The sequence below is a fragment of the Garra rufa genome, chromosome 20, assembly GCF_049309525.1.
Source record: "Garra rufa chromosome 20, GarRuf1.0, whole genome shotgun sequence".
NCBI lineage: Eukaryota > Metazoa > Chordata > Actinopteri > Cypriniformes > Cyprinidae > Garra > Garra rufa.
The window spans coordinates 34,436,810-34,459,339 of record NC_133380.1 but is presented as its reverse complement, the minus strand read 5'-3'; the positions used below and the strand labels follow the sequence as shown (position 1 = coordinate 34,459,339).

Sequence of the window (22,530 nt, the reverse complement as noted above, 5' to 3'; positions counted from 1 at the left end):
ACTTTTCATAAACTGCTATTAAAAGCTTAGCTTATTAGTAAATGAGCGGACGTATACAAATGAATGGAAAGAAGACAAAACAGTTAGCAATATTAATGGATAACTGGGTTGAGAAATGATCCAGTTAAGTTTCTCAGGAATTGCTGTATAATTTGTGGGGCCAAGGAACACCAGACACATACTTCTGTCTGAAAAAAATATTACTGGATAGAGTCACAGAAACTATACTTAAAAGCCCTGCCAACAATTCATAATTCCACAGGCTGAACTACTGGCAAAAAACCCTCGAGACTTTTTCCTCCCTCAAATAGCATTTGAATTTTCTCATGGAAGAAAGTCACAGAGCTTCTTGAATGTGATGTGATATAAGAGTGACGCTGGTGTTCTTCTGTTTTTAGGAGTCCCATTTCCAAAGAACTTTCAGCAGGTGTGCAAGAAGATACTGAGCCGCTTGTTTCGGGTGTTTGTACACGTGTACATCCATCACTTTGACATGATCTGCAGTATGGGAGCTGAGGCTCACATCAACACCTGCTACAAACACTACTACTACTTCATTTCTGAGTTCAGCCTCATCGACCACTCGGAGCTGGAGCCGCTGGTGAGGACGCTGTGCTTTTTTTTCATTATTTCATTATTATCATTGGCCACAGACACACTGCAGCTAAATTTATTGTCAATTCACCATTTAGTGCTTCTACAACCGAATTGACTCCCAAAAATTCAGGTAGCGACAACCGCATTTACAGATATTCTACGCAGTGTGTGCAGAACTTAACAACTAGTTAACGCATATCAGAGTTGTGGTGCAAGAAATCACAGTGAAGGAGGGGGTAAATCTTGACTCAGTGTTGCCAGATATTGCTATAAAAAAACATTGGCTCATGTCAGCAGCAGTTTGCCCGATTTGAATGCCCAATGTTGAATCGGCGTTGGGGCTGTTTGTGAGAGTGAGAACTCTTCCAAACAAGCACTGCTTTGTTTACGTTTTGTATATGTCTGTATAACTCATATATATGGCTAGGCCACTCCAGGACCTTAATGTGCTTCTTCTTGAGCCACTCCTTTGTTGCCTTGGCCATGTGTTAGGGGTCATAGTCATGCTGGAATACCCATCCACGACCCATTTTCAATGCCCTGGCTGAGGAAAGGAGGTTCTCACCCAAGATTTGATGGTACATGGCCCGTCCATCGTCTCTTTGATGTGGTGGTGTTGTCCTGTCCCCTTGGCAGAAAAACACCCCCAAAGCATAATGTTTCCACCTCCATGTTTGATGGTGGGGATGGTGTTCTTGGGGTCATATGCAGTAATCCTCCTCCTCCAAACACGGCGTGGTCAATCCTTTGAATCATTCAGATGTTCATTGCAAACTGCTTTCTTGAGCAGGGGGACCTTGTGGGCGCTGCAGGATTTCAGTCCTTCACGGCGTAGTGTGTTACCAATAGTTTTCTTGGTGACTATGGTCTCGGCTACCTTGAGATCATTGACAAGATCCTCCCGTGTAGTTCTGGGCTGATTCCTCACCGTTGTCATGATCATTGAAACTCCACGAGGTGAGATCTTGCATGGAGCGCCAGACCAAAGGAGATTGACAGTTGTTTTGTGTTTCTTCCATTAGCGAATAATCGCACCAGCTGCTGTCACCTTCTCACCAAGCTGCTTGGCGATGGTCTTGTAGCCCATTCCAGCCTTGTGTAGGTCTACAATCTTGTCCCTGACATCCTTGGACAGCTCTTTGGTGTTGGCCATGGTGGACAGTTTGAAATCTGATTGATTGATTGATTGCTTCTGTGGACAAGTGTCTTTTATACAGATAACAAGCGGAGATTAGGAGCACTCTCTTTAAGAGAGTGCTCCTAATCTCAGCTTGTTACCTGTGTAAAAGACACATGGGAGCCAGAAATCTTGCTGATTGATGGGGAACAAATAGTTATTTCACTCATTAAAATGCAAATCAATTTATAACTTTTTTGAAATGCGGTTTTCTGGATTTTGTGTTTTTACTATGTAATTATAGAATGATCATTTCTTTGTCAGTGGACAAACGTACAAAATCAGCAGGGGATCAAATATTATGAAAATTAATAAAGAGACTGGACAAAAAAAAAGAGATGGCTTGGAAAAAAGTTGAACTACCTGGTAGGTGATGAAAATATGCGTCTGTTACTTGATTCTAGCTAGAGTTTTGCATTACTATGAACTGGTTAGCAGCTGTAGTAGCTAACCAACATGATGATGGAAAAAGTGGCAGAAAGAAATGTTGTTGTTGTTGATGATGTGCATGAAGACTCTCCTCATCACACATTGTTTTTACACAAAGAACATCCCGCCAGTAATCTAGAGAAAGTAACGGATTTGAATATTCGCTTCACTTTTGGTGTGCAAAAGTGCATAAGCGTTGCTTATAATAAGTGGAAATGGCAACCCTTCAAGAGCACACTTTGTGAATAGACTTCCAAACATAAACATAAAACATGATGACTCTGATATGGTTTAGTTAAAATTGTATACATAATGACATTCACTCCCGTATTTAAATGCAGTTGTGAGTCCTGAAAATGTACAGTGTGTACATGGCCTGTGTCAGCTGTAAATACCGAAATAATACGGGAGTGAATCCCCTAAATTATTGTTTCATGTGTATGGAACAGAACTTACTCTCAAAACTGCGATGACTTGCACTATGGCAACAATAGCAGCGCTCTGTCTTTGTGTGAGTTTGGTATTCACTATTTTTGAAGTAATCTCACAGCGACAAAAGACTCGTTATGCTCTGTGATTTTAACAAAACCACTGTCAACAGAGCCATTGTGTTTTATGTTTGGAAAGCTACTTCATAGACTAGACTCTAGAGTGCGTTCTTCAAGGGTTGCCAAGTCCACTTATTATAAGCAATGTTTATCAAAGGTTTGGGCTTCTTTGAGGTAGTTGTTTGAGCTCAGCTCATAATGTGATTCATTTTATAGAGTTAATAAGTAGGCAGGTGAAGGGTGCTATGTTTTGGCATGTGGATTATTTCCAAAGTTTTTTTCAAGAATTTGTCTTTTTTTTTATAGCAAGATCTGTCAACACTAATGAGTTAAAACTGCTATTTTTTTGCACCGCACATGCAAAACAGGTCACAAACAACTAGTTGTTAAGTTTATGTACACACTGCGTAGAATTTCTGCAAATAACTACCTAGTAGTCTCTCCCAAAAATGACTGACCTGTGTGTGAACAGAACAGCACTGAAAGGTGAATTGACAACTGAGTTTAACTGCAGTGTGTACATTACCATGTGCTTTAATAATAATGGTTATTAGACACAAAATAATAAATTACGATGGTTGCGATTAGCAGAATTTACTCCGCTTTAGCTAACTTGCAGGTTTTATGGAAATATAGATGCTGACTGCACAATGCAAATGTGTTGTTTTTGTCCTATAACTTGGTCTTTTCTCTCTTCACAGAAAGAAATGACAGAGAAGATCTGCCACTGAAAGATGTGCAGAACGGATGGGAATCCAAATGTCAAACATTCAGACCAAAAGAATAATGTACTTCAGAGATCATAGACTCACAAATGAACTAAAATGCAATACATTTTTGCTTCAGTATTACTGAAAAACTGTGGGTCCACTGTGGGTAATTCAACACGTTCTTGAGACCAGTAGCTCAAATTCTGCAGCATTGATTGCTTAGTATTCTGCATACGGTTTTGAGCATTTCACCATGGGACACTAAAGATACTCTGAAAAATGTGTTCCTGAAAGAAAAACATGTCTTGAAATGGCATGTCTAAAAATTCTGCCAAGTTTGAGAGGTTACATTATTGCTCTGTCATGTCTGTGCCAGTGCAGGGGCAGAAGCCTTTGCTATCTTTATTTAACCAGGGCATGTGCAGTAAGAAACTGTTACCATATAGTGACTGATGATGAATAGTACTCAACAGTATTATTCTCATTCCAGACATTTTGTTCCGACAATGTGCTGTTTTTGCCAATGTATTTTTTGCATGCAAGTTTAAAATACAAACATTTTAAATGTAAAGACTCACTTTTTTTACGAAATTAGATCATAAAAATCCAAACCAGATGTTTTTCATGACAATGAAACATCAATTTCTGACATTCATTATGCTTTATAATAATGATGATGATGATGATGATGATGATGATAATGCATTTTCCAGGCCTCAGCAATTTTCTTATTTCCAGGTTTCTCATGATCACAGCAACATTAAAATAATGACAGTTAAGAGTGAGTTAAGATTAGAAAATAATAATTACTAAATTAACACTCTAAAAAGGAAGCAAATTCCATGTGAAAAACTTTCATGTCAGAAAATTTCAGATTAACACTAATACATAAACTTCTGGATTATTATAAACTACTAGTCAAACGTTTTTGGACAGTCAGATTTTTAATGTTTTTTTAAAGTCTCCTCTTCTCACCAAGCCTCCATTTATTTGATCCAAAGTACAGCAAAAATAGAGATATTTTTACTATTTAAAATAACTGTTTTTTATTTAAATTTATTATAAACTGTAATTTATTCGTGATTTCAAAGCTGAATTTTTAGCTTCATCAGTCGCATGATCCTTAAGAAATCATTCTAATATTCTGTTTAATTTAATTTAACAATTTATTATTGTTATGTTGAAAACAGCTTTAATGAATAGAAAGTTCAGAGGAACAGCATTTATCTGAAATAGAAATCTTTTGTAACATTATAAATGTCTTTATTTTCACTTTTGATCAATTTTAAGCATCCTTGCTAAATAAAAGTATTAATTTCTATAATTTCTTTCCCCCCCAAAAAACTAAAATATTTATATACCTATTAGATTACATATTACATATTAGAATGATTTCTAAAGGATCATGTGACACTGAAGACTGGAGTAATGGAGTAAATTAATCTTTGAAGTCACAGGAATAAATTACATTTTTAAATATATTCAAATAGAAAGCAGTAATTTAAAATAGTAAAAATATTTCACAATATTACTGAATTTGCTGTATTTTGGATCAAACAAATGCAGGCTTGGTGAGCAGAAGAGACTTCTTTAAAAAACATCAAAAATCGTACTGTCCAAAAACCTTTGACTGGTAGTGTAGTTACTAAAACTGTAAAAAAAAAAAATAATAATAAGTAAATTAATAAAAACATTTAATTAATTTTTTTTAAATATTTAAAAATTACTCAGAATAAACATTAACTGTAATAAAATATGATATGATCAAATATTTAAAATTAAATATGATCAAAATCAAATATGATCAAATATTTAAATAACTAAAACTAAAATATCAATTGATAAATCTGTATGGAGATACATTAAAAAAAGGTAATAAAATGACAAATGCAATAAGAATTGCTAACTTATATTATAAAAATATTAAATTTTATTCATTAAAAAGGACTGATATTTAACTGAAACTAAAATAACTTAAAAAACCTAAAGTTAAAAAAAATATTTAAATTTATACATTTACTGTTACTTCAAATAAATACCGTTTACTTTCGTAAAAATAAAAACAATTACAAAAATGAGTCTTCAACTAAAATTTTAATTAAAATGGAAAATAATCCTAAAAAAAATGAAACCTGATTCAAAATATTATTAAAACTATAATAGTATTTCAGTGATACTAAAATAACACTGCTTTTGATCTTGACACACAGTCAACAGGTGTCTGCTAATTTCCTATTTTATTTTTGCATGTTGTTACATGACAAAGGATTTTCAGGTATTAATAAGCAGTGAAGTAGTTTTATTAAAACATTTGTTTTCTAATACACAATAATAAAAGATAATGACACCAGCACCAATCCTGTATTCCTCCTTAGCCCCAGTCTGTGACTGAAACCATTAACTTTCACGTGAACATCACACCCAAAGGAACGTCTACCTGGAGGCCCAAACAAGCCTTTCCTCCACTGACCGACAATTAGTTCGTCATATTTCGGGCTGATTTGCTTGTCTGTACAAAGTATGCATCATCAGTAAGGTGTATACTGAATTTTATATTTTAAAATCCCTGTTTTAATGCACATTAGGCACCATGAATTCCCAGTTTATATAAACTTTTTTTATTCACGTATCTTTATCTTTTGAGTATATCTAAATATTTGTGGCTTGGAAACAGATGGAAAATTGACAGTGCTACAGTGGATATGTTTTACCCTCCAGGTCTTGGAGACTGAAAAACTATTTCGTGGCAGCGACGTCTCAGGAATATAAATATTCATGCGGCCATGCGTACGTCACCTCGTAATTTCCCTCGCTCGTCCAGTCACGTAACCTAATTAATATTCATGAGGTAACTCGTCACCATAGTATGATTCGCAAATGCACCACAGCAGCGTCCAACAGTAGGAGGGCAGTTGGCGCGTTTGGGGTGGTGCTGTTGTGTTTCTGTGTTGTTGTCCTCCTCCTCCTCACTGCTGCTATTCAGCGCAGGATGGCGGAGGCAGTCGCGGCACAGCTAGATTCATTCGGCCGCAATTTTCAGGTTTGAGTCTTATTTTTTTTAATTGACATACATTATATTTACGCAATTGGTATTTTACATGAGCACAAGTAGCTAAGTTCAGCTCGCTGATGTTTACATCTGTCATGATCATGAGCTTTACGGGTCGCTCGATTCGCGCCAGTTTAACGTTAAACGTTAACGTTACGTCCAAAATAAGAAACAATTGCACTGTTAACGCTATAATCACGTTTCATGTCTTTAAATCGAAAATTTTAAGTTAATTAAAAAACATTATCTATTCGGTTAGCACATATTACAATTCTGCTGACATGCTAAGTTAGACTTAACGTAAATATAGTTCTCTGACACTTGTTGCTTTTTTTCGTAACTCATTTTACACTTCATGTTGTTTTCTTAAAGGGATAGTTCACTCAAAAATGAATTCTGATAGAATGAGTCTTTGTGTTGAATTAAAGATGGACTGAGTCCCTCAGTCTCCATTCACTTTCATTGTGCAGTGGAAGTGAATGGCGACCGCGGTTGTCACTCTGCATATCATTTCCTTTTCCTTTAAGTTTGGTTCCGAACTCTTTTTTTAAATTAATATATATATATATTTTTTAATTTGCAGATTAATTGTTTCTTCAACCTGTATTGACTTGGCTGCAGTTGCTTTAACGTTAAATGTGTAAATTTTTCCAGAACGTTGCTACGCCAACCTAATATTCCCGCCTGTTACCCAAAACCCGTTATTATTTATTAACGATTTATTAACGAATGGCGATATTATACAACGATCTATATCAATATTATTTCCCTCTATGCACGTTCACTTCTCTGTAATCCTGTAATATATCCTGTTGAGTGTGCTGGATTTTCCCCTCAGCAGCCAGATGATAAGAACTCGACCAAACACGTCATGTCAGTAATATCGCTTCTCAATGCGGAAACTAAATCGTTAAATAGCTCTAACATGACTGAACCTACTTTAAAGAAAGCCAGCTGTCACACAGCCGACGTCACGATCTCTCCCTGCGGCGCGTGAGCAGAGCTGTCACGGTTCCGTGTAGCGCGGCTTCTGGAATGATCGTGTCTGTTTTTTCTTTCAGATCGCGGACCTTCAGGCGTTCCACTGCTCCCGCCAGGTACTGGCAAGTATCAGATTGAATTTAAACTGGATTTTGACTTGTTCATGGAGGTAAATGAGTAAAATAGAGCTGACAGTCTAGCATAGGCATTTCATGGTAGATGTGGGGAGAAGTTTTGAAACACATTGGTCAGGCATGTTCCGAGTGAAATCTGATTAGAGAGCACTGTGTTCACTTCCTTTTTTCTGACAGAAGTTCATGTCTACAGTTGTTGATAGTGAAGTGCTAACTTAAAATATGAATGATAATTTTGTTTTACACAACTTTTATATGATCTGATGATCTGTGTTTGTGCCTGTGAATGTCAGTGACCACCTGCACTGCAAAAAATGCTTTTCTTACTTAGATTTTTGTCTTGTTTCCAGTCAAAATATCTGAAAATTCTTATATCAAGATGGATTTTCTAGAAGAGTAATAATTATTTTCTTGTTTTCAGAAAAAACAAGCCAAAATTAAGTGATTTTTTGCTTAGAACAAGAAAACCAGATTATTTTTCTTACCCCATTGGCAGATTATTTTGCTTGTTTCAAGCAAAAACACACTTAATTTTGACTTGTTTTTTTTTTTCCTGAAAACAAGACAATATTTTTTACTCGTTTAGAAAATCCTTCTTGATTTAAGTATTTTTAGACATTTTGGCTGGAAACAAGACGAAAAATCTAAGTAAGAAAAGCATTTTTTGCAGTGTGGGTATTTACAACCCCACTGGAAATGCTCAAATAAACATACTTTGCAACAGCCATGGCATTTTCCCAGTCATTTTCACATATGTGACCCTGGACCAGAAAACCAGTGACATAATGTTTCGAATGCTGAATAAATAAGCTTTCCACTGATGTATGGTTTTTTATGATAGGACAATAGTTGGCCGAGATACAACTATTTGAATATCTGGTGGTGCAAAATAATCAAAATATTGAGAAAATCACTGTTAAAGTTGTCCAAATGAAGTTCTTAGCTATGCATATTACTAATCAAAAATTACGTTTTGATATATTTATGGTAGGAAATTTACTAAATATATTTATGGAACATGATCTTTACTTAATACCCTAATGATTTTTGGCATAAAAGAAAAATCTATCAATTTGACTCATAATGTTTTTTTGGCTATTGCTACAAATATTTACTTACGTCACTGTTTGGTAAGCTACCCAGACGCACGGCCACGCTAGAGCTACTTGGATGTAAACAACAGCATGATTACATGGTTAAGGGAACACTCCACTTTTTTTGGAAATAGGCTCATTCTCCAACTCCTCCCGATAGTTAATAAGTTGAGTTTTACCATTTTGAAATCCATTCAGCCGTTCTCCTGTTCTGGCGATATCACTTTTAGCATAGCTTAGCATAGATCATTGAATCCTAAGATTCAGTTTGGCCAACTACAAACGCCTTTTGTTCCTCAGACAGTTTTTTGCGTTTTTCTTCTTGATTTATTATAACTTTTGGCAGTCTATAGTACTCTAAATGTTTTCCCCGTTCCGACCGATTAGTACAGCCCAAAACATGACAATAATTGACCATTTTCAGCAGCATTAATCAGCAAAATATGCAAGTTTTGTTGGGTTTAGTTGCATTGTTTACGTTTAGTGCTGCCAATTAATGACATGTCATGAAAACACTCTTATTAAAAAAGAGTTTATGCAATGAATCAAAGCAAATAGCTATTCTGATACTAACACTTTGAGTGTAAATTTGTCTCTCTTTCAGATAACCAGTAGTGCTCTGGCATCTGGCCAGGTGGAGAGCCGTGGTCTGATCTTGCATGCCTCCAATAGCCCTGCAGGTACAGCTGCTTATGACAAAACATGTTAAAACTAGTGCTGTCAATCGAAAAAATTTTTTTTAATTAATCATACATTTAAAAAAATAATAATTGTGATTAATCTGAATTAATCCCATCTGACATTGAAGTTTTTAATTATACTTTTATGTTGCAAAAATTTCACATTTAATCAAATTAATGTAGAAACAACATAAAGACAGTATATTTTTAATATTTGTTAATATATTTTTTATGACTGGAGGTATCACTGATACCAATATTACTGATATTACTGATGCCATTGACTATAGCCATTTAACATTACAGTATATTTAGGCATCCAGTCACCAGGCTGTACCTTAACTAAAGCAAAAATTCCAGGAAAATGTACATTTCAAGACCTTTGGCTACAAAATGACCACTTCCGGTGTTAAAAGTAAACGACAGAAAAGCAAAAACTAAATGTGAAGAAATAGAAAGACTGAGTAATGAACATAAAGACAACCAGAAAATCCTTCAGAGCATTTAACCCCTAAAAGCATAAAAAACATAAATGAATTTCTGTAGAGAAAAATATCAAAGTGCATTTAACAGGTAAAAGCAAAAAAAAAAAAAAGTATTGTGTATGTGTGTTTTGTGCTAAAAACGTCTTTGAACAAGTAAATAAAGCTTGCAAATGGATTGATCTGTTTATTATAGGTCATGAAAATTCAGCTTTTTAGTCAGTGAAAGTCAGGGAATATTACATTTGGCTTGGAGTGGGAACCCTGTATATTTGAGAGCTATTAATTTTTAACATTTACTAGACTTTAAAAAATAACAACTTGTAATTTAAGCAAACCTAAAGCAATTTTTATATAATCACATTATTTATGTACCCTTCAACACATAGGAAATATACAGAAATTGAATAATGTTATCAAACACTAAATATTTTATTTAATTTAGATGAATCTTTAAAGCTACAAAAGTGAATGATTTTCTCCATTTTCTTTTGTTCTTTAAGTAATAGACATCACAGCAACTGGGTTATTAGCTTATTTGGCTGAAGACATTCTCTGACTAAATAAACGCACTTCTTGTCGAGAAAAAAGAGACAGATGCAGCAGTTGTGAGTGGGGTGGCCAACCCAACCCTAGCGCCATTAAACTAGAAAAATGAATCGCCTGTGTTGACGGCAAAAGTGAAAACACATCCTTCAAATCATGCAATCATTTCAGAATCTAAATTCTGTAACATCTGTGGTTTTGTGTTTTTTCATTTTGGGATTAGGAATGGAGAGCAGTCAACCAATCACCATCACAGACGCTGTTACACGGCGGAAGAAGAAACGCAGAACTCGAGCCGCGGACAGTTTCACTGGCAAATTTAGTGGTATTGAACCTTCTTGAACATTATAAAAATTCTTATTAATCCTATAATGTACATCTTGTTGTTCTTGAATTACCCGCAGTATTTTTAGTCTGTATAATCATGCATTGTCAAATCTTTCAAAATGTTTGATTCCATTTCCTGATTGGGTAAGGTGTGCGTGTGTGTGTGTGTGCCTGGTATTTATCACGTTGTGGGGACCAAATGTCCCCACAAGGATAGGAATACCAGTAGATTTTGACCTTGTGGGGACATTTCTCAGGTCCCCATGAGGAAACAGGCTTATAAATCATGCACAATGAGTTTTTTTGATGAAGTAAAAGTGTGCACAATCTCCTGTGAGGGCTAGGTTTAGGTGTAGGGTAGGTGTAGGGCGATAGAAAGTACGGTTTGTACAGTATAAAAACCATTACGCCTATGGAATGTCCCCATAAAACATGTAAACCCAACAAGTGTGTGTGTGTGTTGTAGATCTGTACAAGTTGACGGACGAGCTGCTGGGTCAAGGAGCATATGCTAAAGTCCAGGGCTGTGTGAGTTTACAGAACGGCAATGAGTATGCAGTTAAGGTGAGATGTGAGTAATGGGGGAATTAAAAAGTTTAAAGTCTATAAAGTCTTAATTCCACAAATTAAAGCCTTAAATAGGTATTAAATCAGAGCAGAAGTTCTTAATTTCATGACATTAAATGTTGCTTGTAACACAAGCAAAGAATATTTTACTCAATATTTTTGTCATTTTCTAATACAATTATCTTTGAATCAAGATAGATTTGCTTAAGGTGCAAAATAAAGTCTTGTTTTCTGAGAAATTGAACAAAAATAATTAAGTTTGTTTAAAACAAGAACAAATATCCATCAATGCGGAAAGAAAACTTGTTTTCCCTTTGAATAATGTAAATGTTTCTGAGCCCATTGGCAGATATAGCTTGTTTTCTGAGAAATTGATCAAAATTAAGTATGGTTGTTTAAAACAAGAACAAATATCCATCAATGCGGAATGAAAATTTGTTTTCCCTTTGAATTAAGTTACTTTTTTTTGAGCCCATTGGCCGATATTTGTTCTTTTTTTTTATCATGAACTCATTTAGATAAATTTCACAGAGAACAGGACTTGCTTTTGAAAACAAGACAAAAATACTGATTAAAAGGAACATTAAAAGCTATTTTCATATTCTAGTGGTTTGGAGCAGTGCTATTCAAAAGCTTGTCAAACAAACATAATAAATGACTTTGTGTGTAACGTGTGGATACGTTTCTCAGATAATCGAGAAGAACGCTGGTCACAGTCGCAGCCGAGTTTTCAGAGAGGTGGAGACGCTTTACCAGTGTCAAGGAAATAAGTACGATCTTATTCCACAATAGTCATTATACTTTATATATAATTATACTTAATTCCAGAAATTACACTATAATTGATTGTAGTTGGTATTATACATTGTGTGTTTCTCTACAGGAACATTCTAGAGCTCATTCAGTTTTTTGAAGATGACTGCTGTTTTTATCTGGTGTTTGAGAAGTTGCGTGGAGGTACTGTATAGTTACTGTATATAGAGATAAAATACAGATGCATTCTCATTCTGGGTTATTTTTTCTGAATAGTTTTCTCTTTCCCTCTCAGGTTCTATTTTAACACACATCCAGAGTCGAAAATACTTTGATGAGAGAGAGGCTAGTCATGTGGTCAGGGATATAGCACATGCACTGGACTTTCTGCACAACAAAGGTAAATACTATATAGTACATTTAGTCTGTGGCCCAATGACCGTGACTCAATGTCAGAGTGTTTACATAGACTCGTCTCTATTTTCACAGGGATTGCTCACCGGGACCTTAAGCCTGAAAATATCCTGTGTGAATATACTGATAAGGTAACACGTGTGTTTTGACTTTGGGTAACACCCTATGTAGTTTGTCTGGCTAGGGATTAGGGTTAAGAGAATCCAGAAAGACGAGTCAGCAAAGACTAAAAAGACATTATTTTATATCAAGCATCAACATACAGTACACTACTAATAAAACTTTGGAATATAATAACTGGGATAAAATATGTTTTCTATTCAACTATGTTTTAAAATGTAATTTATTTCTTGATGACAAAACTGAATTTTTAGTGTCACATGATCCTTCAGAAATTATCCTGATCTGCTGATTTGATGCTTAAAGGCACAATATGTAAGTTTTCGCCGCTAGAGGGCGCATATTCAAAACAAACAAAGAAGTTTAATGATGCCATGATTGAGTGTGGAATCGTGGGAGTTGTAGTTTTCATCCTCAAAGCATGGATGAGCTTATGTATTAAAGATTTATTAAGGTCACTTTAGTGTGAAGCAGAAAGTAGTGGAAACGAAATGGGGACGCTGGAACGATTGCTAATGAAGGACGAGCGCGATACATGCCTTGGAAGCAACGGAACTTTTATCATGCAACAGTAAACCGTTTCCGCTTCTTCCGGTCATGCATATGCAGGAAAAAGCGGCGCTGTTTTATCACTAGATACATTTGAGTATGTTGAAAGTTCTGTTATAATGCTACTCTCTGCATTCATCACCTGTCCAGTCAAATGCATAAAAAAACATATTAAAGTGTTGTGGTTTCCACATTTTCTACAAAATAAAAGCGTAAAATCGAAGGTGTACGACACAGTCTGCTCCACTAGTTAAAATTGCTTATTTCTCTGGATTTAAACGTTCTTTGAAACATTTGGGATAAGTACACAAGTCAGCAAAATATATCACTGTTCTAGTGGTTTTTAGGTATTTTAATAAAAAAATCTTACATATTGTGCCTTTAAGAAACATCTCTGGTTATTATTAATGTTAAAAGCTATGGAGTTCTACATATGACAGCCAGGAAAAAAAAAAAAAACATTTAACCATGATGTACTAATTTGTTCCCTTATTTTAGTTGAATCAAAACGAGGGAACAAATGAGTACATCGTGGCAACAAATAAATACGTTTGCTGCTTAATATTTTTATAGAAATCGTGATACTTTTTGTCAGGATTCTTTGATGAATAGAAAGTAAAAAAAAACAGCATTTATTTAAAAAACATGTTAATGTACATATCTTTTCTGTCACTTTTAATCAATTTAATGCATCCTTGTTGAATAAAAGTATTTATTTCTAACTGAATCCGAACTTTGAAACAATAAAATGTATGTTTGAAGGGATAGTTCACCTGAAAATTAAAATTGCCCCATGATTTACTCACCCTCAAGCCATCTTAGGTGTATATTCTTCTTTCAAACAAATATAATCTGAGTTGTATTTATAAATGTCCTGGCTTTCAAATTTATTCTCGAAACATTTCGACTTTATTCTCAAAACATTTTGACTTCATCAATATTTTGACTTTATTCGCAAAACACTTTAACTTTATAAACATTTCGACTTTATTCGCAAAATATTGTGACTTTATTCTCAAAACATTTGACTTTATCAACATTTTGACTTTATTTTTTTAATATTTAGCCTTTATACTCAAAACATATTGACTTTCTCAAAATATTTAGACTTTTTTTCTTTAAACATTTTGAATTTATTCTCGAAACATTTCAACTTTATTTCCTAAACAGTTTGACCTTATCAACATTTCAACTTTGTTTTCAAAATATTTCGATTTTATTCTCGAAACATTTTGACTTTATCAACATTTTGACTTTATTTTCGAAATATTTCGACTTTATTCTCGTAACATTTAGACTTTATTCCCAAAACAGTTTAACTTTATCAACATTTCAATATTTTCAAAATATTTCGATTTTATTCTCGAAACATTTATAATGGCAGTGAATGGCTATTTTAAAGTCTAATAAAGTGCATCCATCCATCATAAATATTACTCCACGTGGCTTTAGGGCATTTATATAGGTCTTCTGAAGCTAAACGATGCATTTGTTTAAGAAAAATATCTGTTTAAAACATTGAAACCGTAATCTCCAGCTTCTGCTAACAGTCATACGCTTCTTCACGAGAGTGTTGTTTCAGTGGATGTACGCATGGCATAAGCTCTGGTGAGAATATGCTAGTCTCATGAGAACTTCTCTTGGCTTATATAGAAATCCTCTGAGGTGTTTTTTTTTTTTTTTTTTTTTTTTTACAAATCCTCGTTTTGTACTTCTAATTCATGACTGGTGTTTCGCTTTGCTCTCTTCTGCACTTCCACATTTGTCACCGTGTTTGATGTCATCCTACGCCATCTGCTGGAATCCAACTCTCTCGTGAATGCGCATATGACAGTTAGCTGAAGCTAGAGATTATGGTTTATAAAGCTTTAAATATTAATATTTTTCTTAGACAAACATTTTACTTCATACTTTGATTTACTTCAGAAGGCCTTTATTAACCCCCCGAGCAGTGTGGAGCACTTTTTATGATGGATGGATCCGCTTTATTGGACTTCAAAAAACATCAACATCCATTCACTGCCATTATAAAGCTTGGAAAAGACATTTTTTAATGTAACTCTGATTGTATTCGTCTGAAAGAAAAAAGTCTCATACATTTAGGACAGCTTGAGGGTGAGTAAATCATGGGGTAATTTTTGGGTGAACTATCTCTTTAATAACTAACCAGTTTTAATTTAATTTAAAATGTTTTTGCCTTCACTCAGGTTTCTCCTGTGAAGATCTGTGATTTTGATCTTGGGAGTGGAGTGAAGCTGAACAGTGCCTGTACCCCAATAACTACTCCTGAGCTCACTACACCGGTAAACACATCCTCACATTTGTGCTCTTGGCATCCTAGAACTGTAAACGTGTAGAGCAGTGTGTTTTGATAGATGTCTTTGTCCTTTAGTGTGGCTCAGCAGAGTACATGGCTCCCGAGGTGGTCGAGGTCTTTACGGATGAGGCTTCGTTCTATGATAAGCGCTGTGACCTCTGGAGCCTTGGAGTGATTCTCTACATCCTGCTCAGCGGGAGTCCTCCCTTCACCGGCCACTGCGGCACCAACTGCGGCTGGGAACGAGGAGAGACGTGTCGTGCCTGCCAGGTAAAGCACACACTGGTTGAAAAATATAGAGAATTCATGACATCCAAGTAGTCAACTTAGCAGTGTTGTCCTCTCCTGTTCAGAACAACCTGTTTGAGAGGATTCAGGAGGGGAAGTATGAATTTAGGGATGGAGTCTGGGCTCAGATCTCAGCTGATGCCAAAGATTTGATCTCGCGGCTGTTGGTTCGAGATGCAACTTTACGGCTGAGTGCCGCCCAGGTCCTAAAGCATCCCTGGGTGCAAGGGGTGAGTCTTTGGCTCTGTTTTTCTTCAAGACTTTTTGATTTCATCTTTAAAGAAATAGTTCAGCCATAATTGCTAATTCTATCATTAATTACTCATCCTCATGTTGTTCCAAACCCATAAGACCGTTCATCTTCGGAATACAAATTAAGAATTTTTTGATGAAACCGAGAGCTTTCTGACCCTGCATAGACCGCAATGTAACTGACACATTCAAGGCCCAGAAAGGTAGTAAAGACATCGATAAAACAGTCCATGTGACCTCAGTGGTTCAACCGTTATGTTACGAAGCAATGAAAATAGTTTTTGTGCACCAAGAAAACAAAAATAACAACTTTATTCAACAATTTCTTCTCTTCTGCATCAGTCTCTGCTGCACTGCAAAAAATGCTTTTCTGACTTAGATTTTTTGTTTTGTTTCCAGCCGAAAAAAAATATAGATAAATTCTTAAATCGAGAAAGATTTTCTAGACAAGTAAAAATGATTGTCTTGTTTTTAGAAAGAACAAGTCGAAATTAAGTTTTTGCTTAGAACAAGCAAGATAATCTGCCAATGGGGTATTTTAAACACAAAACAAGATTATTTTACCCCATTGGCAGATTATTTTGCTTGTTTCGAGATATTTTGACTGGATACAAGACAAATCCTAGTTAAGAAAAGCATTTTTTGCAGTGTTCATGACTGAATTTTCATTTTTGGGTAAACTATTCTAGTAACCTTCAGAAGTTTCAGTAAGTTTTTTTTTTTTACTTTAACTTTTAAATTACTTTTATTTAACAGTGATTCATTCAATGGACCAAAAGTGACAGTTAAGACTTTAACGTTGTTACAAAAACATTCAATTTCATATAAATGCTTTTCTTTAAAATTTTTTATTTATTAAAGAATCTTGGGGGAAAAAAGTGTCACAGTCTTCACAAAAGCAGCCCAACTGTTTTATTGACAATATTAATAATTCTAAGAAGAAAATTTGAAAATTCAGCTTTGCATCACAGGAATAAATTGTATTTTAAAAATTATTAAACCAACCCCAAACTTTTGATTGACAGTGTACATTATACAAATGAAATGTAGTAATATACAAAATATATACATTACTAGTAAAGTTTTTGGACAGTAAGCCTGTATTTATTTGATCCAAAGTACAGCAAAAACAGTAAAATTGTGATATATTTTTACAATTTAAAATAACAGTTTTCTATTTGAATATATTTTAAAATTTTCAGCATCACTACTCCTGTCTTCAGTGTCACAGGATCCTTCAGAAATCATTTATTATTATTATCAAAATTTAAAACAGTTGAGTAAATTCTTTTAGGATTCTTTGATCGAAAGAAAGATCCAAAGATCAGCATTTATCTGAATTAAAAAGCTTTTGTATACCATTATACAAGTCTTTTTTATACATAGTCTTTTTTTTTTAATTATTGAAATGAATACTTTTATTTAGCAAGGATGCTTTAAATTGATCAAAGTGATGATAAAGACATTTATAATGTTACAAAAGATTTCTATTTCAGATAAATGCTGTTCTTCTGAACTTTCTATTAATCAAAGAAACCTGAAAAAATTCTACTCAGCTGTTTTCAACACAATAATAATAATAAATGTTTTTGAGCAGCAGATCAGGATATTAGAATGATTTCTGAAGGATCATGCGACAGGAGTAATGATGCTAAAAATTCAACTTTGAAATCACAGGAATAAAATACATTTTTTAAATATATTCAAATAGAAAAATGGTAAAAAAAAAAAAAATGGTAAAAATATTTTAAAATTGTACAGTTAGATATTACCAAATAAATGTTCTTAAAAAGACTCAGTTTTTTTTTTTGTATTCGTCATCCTTTCCTATTAAAATGTTTGCTACGGATGTAAAAACGCTGAAAACTGAACCTGATCCGTATTTTTTATGACTGACAAAAGTTTCGGAGGCAGTGTGCGAATATGATTGACACAACGTGAGGTCGCATTTATTTTTTAACATACGAAAGTTTTGATGAAATTTTCTGATTTAGTGTGCAATGACCTTTACTGTCCAAATACCATGAATGGTATAGCATTTTATATATATATATATATATGTACATTTACTATAAAATTATGTACTCATTTAAATTTTCAGAATGCACCTGAAAGAGTTCTTTCAACTCCTCGTGTTCTCCAAAGGTATTTGATTTTCTTGAAGTACATTCTTTTTATCTTTTAGTTTCTGTAATGTCTCTAACCGCCCCTTTGGTTGAACCTACAGAAACTGCAGCACTAAAGACCTGACGCAGTTCGCAGCTGAAGCCATCGCCTTCAATCGGCAGCTGTCTCAGAAAGAGGAAGAGCAAGAGGACTTTGGTGCCGTAGTCTGCTCTATGAGACTCTCCCCTCCATCGAACTCGAGATTAGCCCGTCGCCGAGCTCAGTCTCAAGCACTACGCGCCAATACCTGACGCCTAACCACCGCACAGGTGCTCCAGTCATACTAGTGCACACCATGGTGCATTATAACCCTTCGTACACATACGAATGAGTTCTTGAGCAAACCGTAATGCACTCTAACCCTTACTAACACAAGAGTATATGCACCACAAGCTCAGTGCTACCAATATGTAGTTATACACACAAACCAAAAACATCAAGACGTTTCTAATTTATTTACAGGCGAGTAATGTGAGTTTTATTTTAAGCATTTATGCTTGCTTTTTTATATTTATTACCAAATATTTATGACTGGTGGTATTGAGGGAATCTACAGATGTTTGGATTTTAATGTCGGCACATTATTGACGCTTTTAATCTGCATTAGCATTTATAGTCTTAACCAAACAAGTTTTAATATTTTTTAAAGTCACTTAAGTTACTGTAAAGCACTGGACCTCTTGCTTTGTTACTTTTCTATTGTTTGTTTTATATAACGTTCAGCTGTAGTTTGGTTATTGTTGAGTGAATAATGTTTAGGTTTATTTGAGCTATGTAAAGCCATGCTGCCTGACAGTAACATACCTAAAAAAAAATATGTATGTCTTAAAGGAGTAGTTCACTTTCAAAACAAAAATTTACAGATAACGTACTCACCCATTTGTCATCCAAGAAGTCCATGTCTTTCTTTCTTCAGTCGTAAAGAAATGATGTTTTTTGAGAAAAACATTTCAGGATTTCTCTCCATATAATGGACTTCTATGGTGCCCCTGTGTTTGAACTTCCAAAATGCAGTTTAAATACAGCTTCAAACACACAGAGCTAGAGAATGAGCATTTGAGGTTAAAAAGTATATAAATTGTAATTTTATTTTAGAAAATAACCCATCGTTTTGCTAGATAAGACCCTTCTTTCCTCGGCTGTGATCGTTTAGAGCCATTTGAAGCTCGGGGCACCATAGAAGTCCATTATATGGAGAGAAATCCTGAAATGTTTTCCTCAAAAAACAATTTCCTTACGACTGAAGAAAAAAGACATGAGGGGGTTGAATACATTATCTGTAATTTTTTTGTTCTGAAAGTGAACTACTCCTTCAAGTGAAAATGCAATCGAGAGCTATTGCTGCTTCACTGAGGGTGCTGATGAGGTATTATATCAGATATTTTCATCTTAAATAATTAGTAAATATTGCACAGTATGTATTTTTGATGTCTTTCCAGATTTCAGATTATATTTTTTCATTTCCTGTATATTTTTTCATGGTTCTGCTTTGTCTTTAGAGTGTTCAACATTTGTTTTGTTTGTAAAGTGAACTATTTTTCTATGCATCAGGGCAGTTCAGTTACGAGATGGAGTGTGTTTTATTATTTTGATTAGTATTTAGTGTAAATTGTGCCATTTGTGGGTGGGGGCAGAGCTCCTAATGTGCAAAATAACGAAATGACCTCTCAATTACCTTTTGTATTATCAAATTAGAAATCATCCATGATTAGTTTTTCTTGTTTGTTGCTCAAAATGCTATTTGGGGTAAGATGAAATGGTAAGATTGTGAGTGGTTCTTCATGTATTTGTGTATGCACATTTATGAGTAAGTGTTGGGAAACATTTCATGTTCCAGGGATGACACTAGAGGGCGCTACCTCATGTTAATGGCTATGTTCTCAGTATTCAGTGCTTGTGTGATACTCTAATAGAGTAAATATGGGTAATTTCAGAAATGCTGTCTATGGAAACTCTGGGACAGACCACAGGTGTTCATTTGTTTTCCAGTTTTGAGAAATAAAGTAGTTTGTTTGCACTGACACTTGAGTCTTTATTCAATCACTTAATAAAGCAATACTGTGGATTGTTACTGTGTATAACAGTAGAAATTTGATGATTGATCCTGGACCACAAAACCAGTCATAAGGCTCACATATTTATACACTGATGTGTGGTTTGTTAGGACAGAACGATATTTAGCCGAGATACAACTATTTGAAAATCTAGAATCTGAGGGTGCAAAAAATCTGAATATTGAGAAAAACACCTTTAAAGTTGCCTAAATGAAGTTCTTAGCCATGCATATTACTAAACAAAAATTCAGTTTTGATATATTTACAGTAGGAAATTTACAAGATATCATAATGGAACATGATCTTTAATTAACATCCCAATGATTTTTGCCATTCAAGAAAAATCGATCATATTGACCCATACAATGTATTTTTGACTATTGCTACAATACACCCGTGCTACTTAAGACTGGTTTTGTGGTCCAGGGTTACATATTTCTTAACAGGGCTAAAAACATCTCGTCCTCGTTGTAAATTAGAGTTGAATTAATTCCCTCCAAAATGTACTTCATGTAAATGGCTTGAATGAACAGAAAATGCATACTATCTTTCCTGTGAGCACCTCAACGCCAATAAACAAAAGGTCAAAGCACAGGCAATAAAAGAAGTGTACTATCTTTAAACCTTTTCTTGCACTGAAAAGCGTGTTTTATTCCTTTCTAGTCATGTGGAGGAGACTGAGGGGACAGGACTTGTGTCCTTCGACATGAGATTGTCATTAAAACATGGAGGTGCAACGACTGTTTGCAAGTGAATTTATACTCTACTAGTCGTGTTTGAGCAGATGTTGTGCATCATGTCAGCTGTAATGTTTTAGCCAGACTTGAAAGCGTTGACGTTTGATATGAAGGAGGAGGATGGTTAGGATAGGATGATTCATTTAAAGCGGAACTCGAGAGGCCTCTGGCGGTGATGAGCGGAATGACGTGTGAAGCGCTCAGGGGAGTCGCTTGATCACTAACCGCCCAGAGAGAAACGAAGCGCTCCTCCAGCGGCTGAAGTTGAACAATCACCAAAGACTCGCCTGAAACTTGCGAAGACTCGTTGAAATAGAGGACACGACCAGTCATCTCTACGAAATCTCATCCTCTGGTGAGTTTAAAGCATTTATTTTTTTACCTGTGAAGCCGGGAGTCGTTTATTTTCAGAGTAATGCGGGCGCAGTTTAAATACTGACTTTGCATGTTTTCATATTGACTGAATGTCTTAATACCGTACATATATTAAAACGTCAAAAGAGTTAATATAGATTTAATCGGAAATTAAAATAAAATTAATTTATACAGTTATATCTATCTATCTGTCTAAGGTATGGTATGGCAAAAAAATTGTTTGTCCGTCCATCCGTCCATCCATCAGCCTGTCTGTCCGTCTATCTGTCATCCATTCATGCATCCATCTGTCTATCTGTCTGTTCGGCCACCCATCTATCTGTCTGTCTGTCTGTCTGTCTGTCTGTCTGTCTGTCCGTCCATCTCTATCTGTCATCCATCCATTTATCCATCTGTCTGCCTATCCGTCCATCTGTCCATCTATCTGTCTGTCTGACATCTCCATTCGTCCGTCCGTCTGTCCGTCCATCCATCTATCTGTCTGTCATCCATCAATGCATCCATCCATCTGTCTATCTGTCCATCTGTCTATCCACCTGTCAATCTATCCATCTATCTGTCTGTCATCCATCCATCCATGCATCATCCATCCATCCATCCATCCATCCATCTATCTATCTATCTATCTATCTGTCTATCTATCTATCTATCTGTCTGTCTGTCTGTCTGTCTGTCTGTCTGTCTGTCTGTCTGTCTGTCCGTCCACCCATCTATCTGTCTGTCCGTCCATCTATCTCTGTCTGTCATCTATCCATCTATCTGTGTGCCTATCCGTCTGTCTGTCCATCTATCTGTCTGTCTGTCTGACCATCCGTCTATCTCTCCATACGTCCATCCGTCCATCCATCTATCTGTCTGTCATCCACCCATCCATGCATCCATCCATCATTCATCCATCTGTCTGTCTATCTGTCCATCCCTCTGTCTATCCGTCTGTCAATCAGTCCATCTATCTGTCTTTCATCCATCCATGCATCCATCCATCCGTCTGTCCGTTCGTCCATCTATCTCTGTCTGTCATCCATCCATCCATCTGTCTGCCTATCCGTCCGTCCATCCATCTATTTGTCTGTCATCCATGCATCCATCCATCCATCCATCCATCCATCCATCTATCTGTCTGTCCGTCCACCCATCTATCTGCCTGTCCGTCCGTCTATCTCTGTCTGTCATCTATCCATCTA

The 22,530-nt window shown here is 35.4% G+C and overlaps 1 protein-coding gene and 1 long non-coding RNA gene across 2 annotated transcripts; both read left to right on the top strand.

Moving 5' to 3' along the window:
- Nucleotides 1-443: 443 nt before the first annotated feature.
- On the top strand, nucleotides 444-4,032 carry LOC141293375 (uncharacterized). The gene is made up of 2 exons (XR_012340736.1): nucleotides 444-601; nucleotides 3,453-4,032. It is a non-coding gene; the product is annotated as an uncharacterized lncRNA (long non-coding RNA).
- Nucleotides 4,033-6,382: 2,350 nt separating this feature from the next.
- Nucleotides 6,383-20,201, top strand: LOC141293374 (MAP kinase-interacting serine/threonine-protein kinase 1-like). Its single transcript, XM_073825405.1, has 14 exons — nucleotides 6,383-6,501; nucleotides 7,572-7,607; nucleotides 9,324-9,399; nucleotides 10,651-10,752; nucleotides 11,221-11,318; nucleotides 12,012-12,091; nucleotides 12,205-12,278; nucleotides 12,370-12,474; nucleotides 12,564-12,619; nucleotides 15,365-15,460; nucleotides 15,550-15,744; nucleotides 15,828-15,992; nucleotides 18,116-18,159; nucleotides 18,242-20,201. Exons 1-14 carry the CDS (start codon nucleotides 6,451-6,453, stop codon nucleotides 18,429-18,431), a joined length of 1,368 nt encoding a protein of 455 aa, XP_073681506.1. The 5' UTR covers nucleotides 6,383-6,450; the 3' UTR covers nucleotides 18,432-20,201.
- The last annotated feature ends 2,329 nt before the right edge of the window (nucleotides 20,202-22,530 follow it).

Coding starts and splice junctions, on each gene's coding strand:
- LOC141293374 (XM_073825405.1), top strand. CDS start 6,451: ATGGCGGAGGCAGTCGCGGCACAGCTAGATTCATTCGGCCGCAATTTT. Junction 12,279..12,369: donor GTTTGAGAAGTTGCGTGGAG/GTACTGTATAGT, acceptor TTTCCCTCTCAG/GTTCTATTTTAACACACATC. Junction 15,461..15,549: donor CTCCTGAGCTCACTACACCG/GTAAACACATCC, acceptor TTTGTCCTTTAG/TGTGGCTCAGCAGAGTACAT.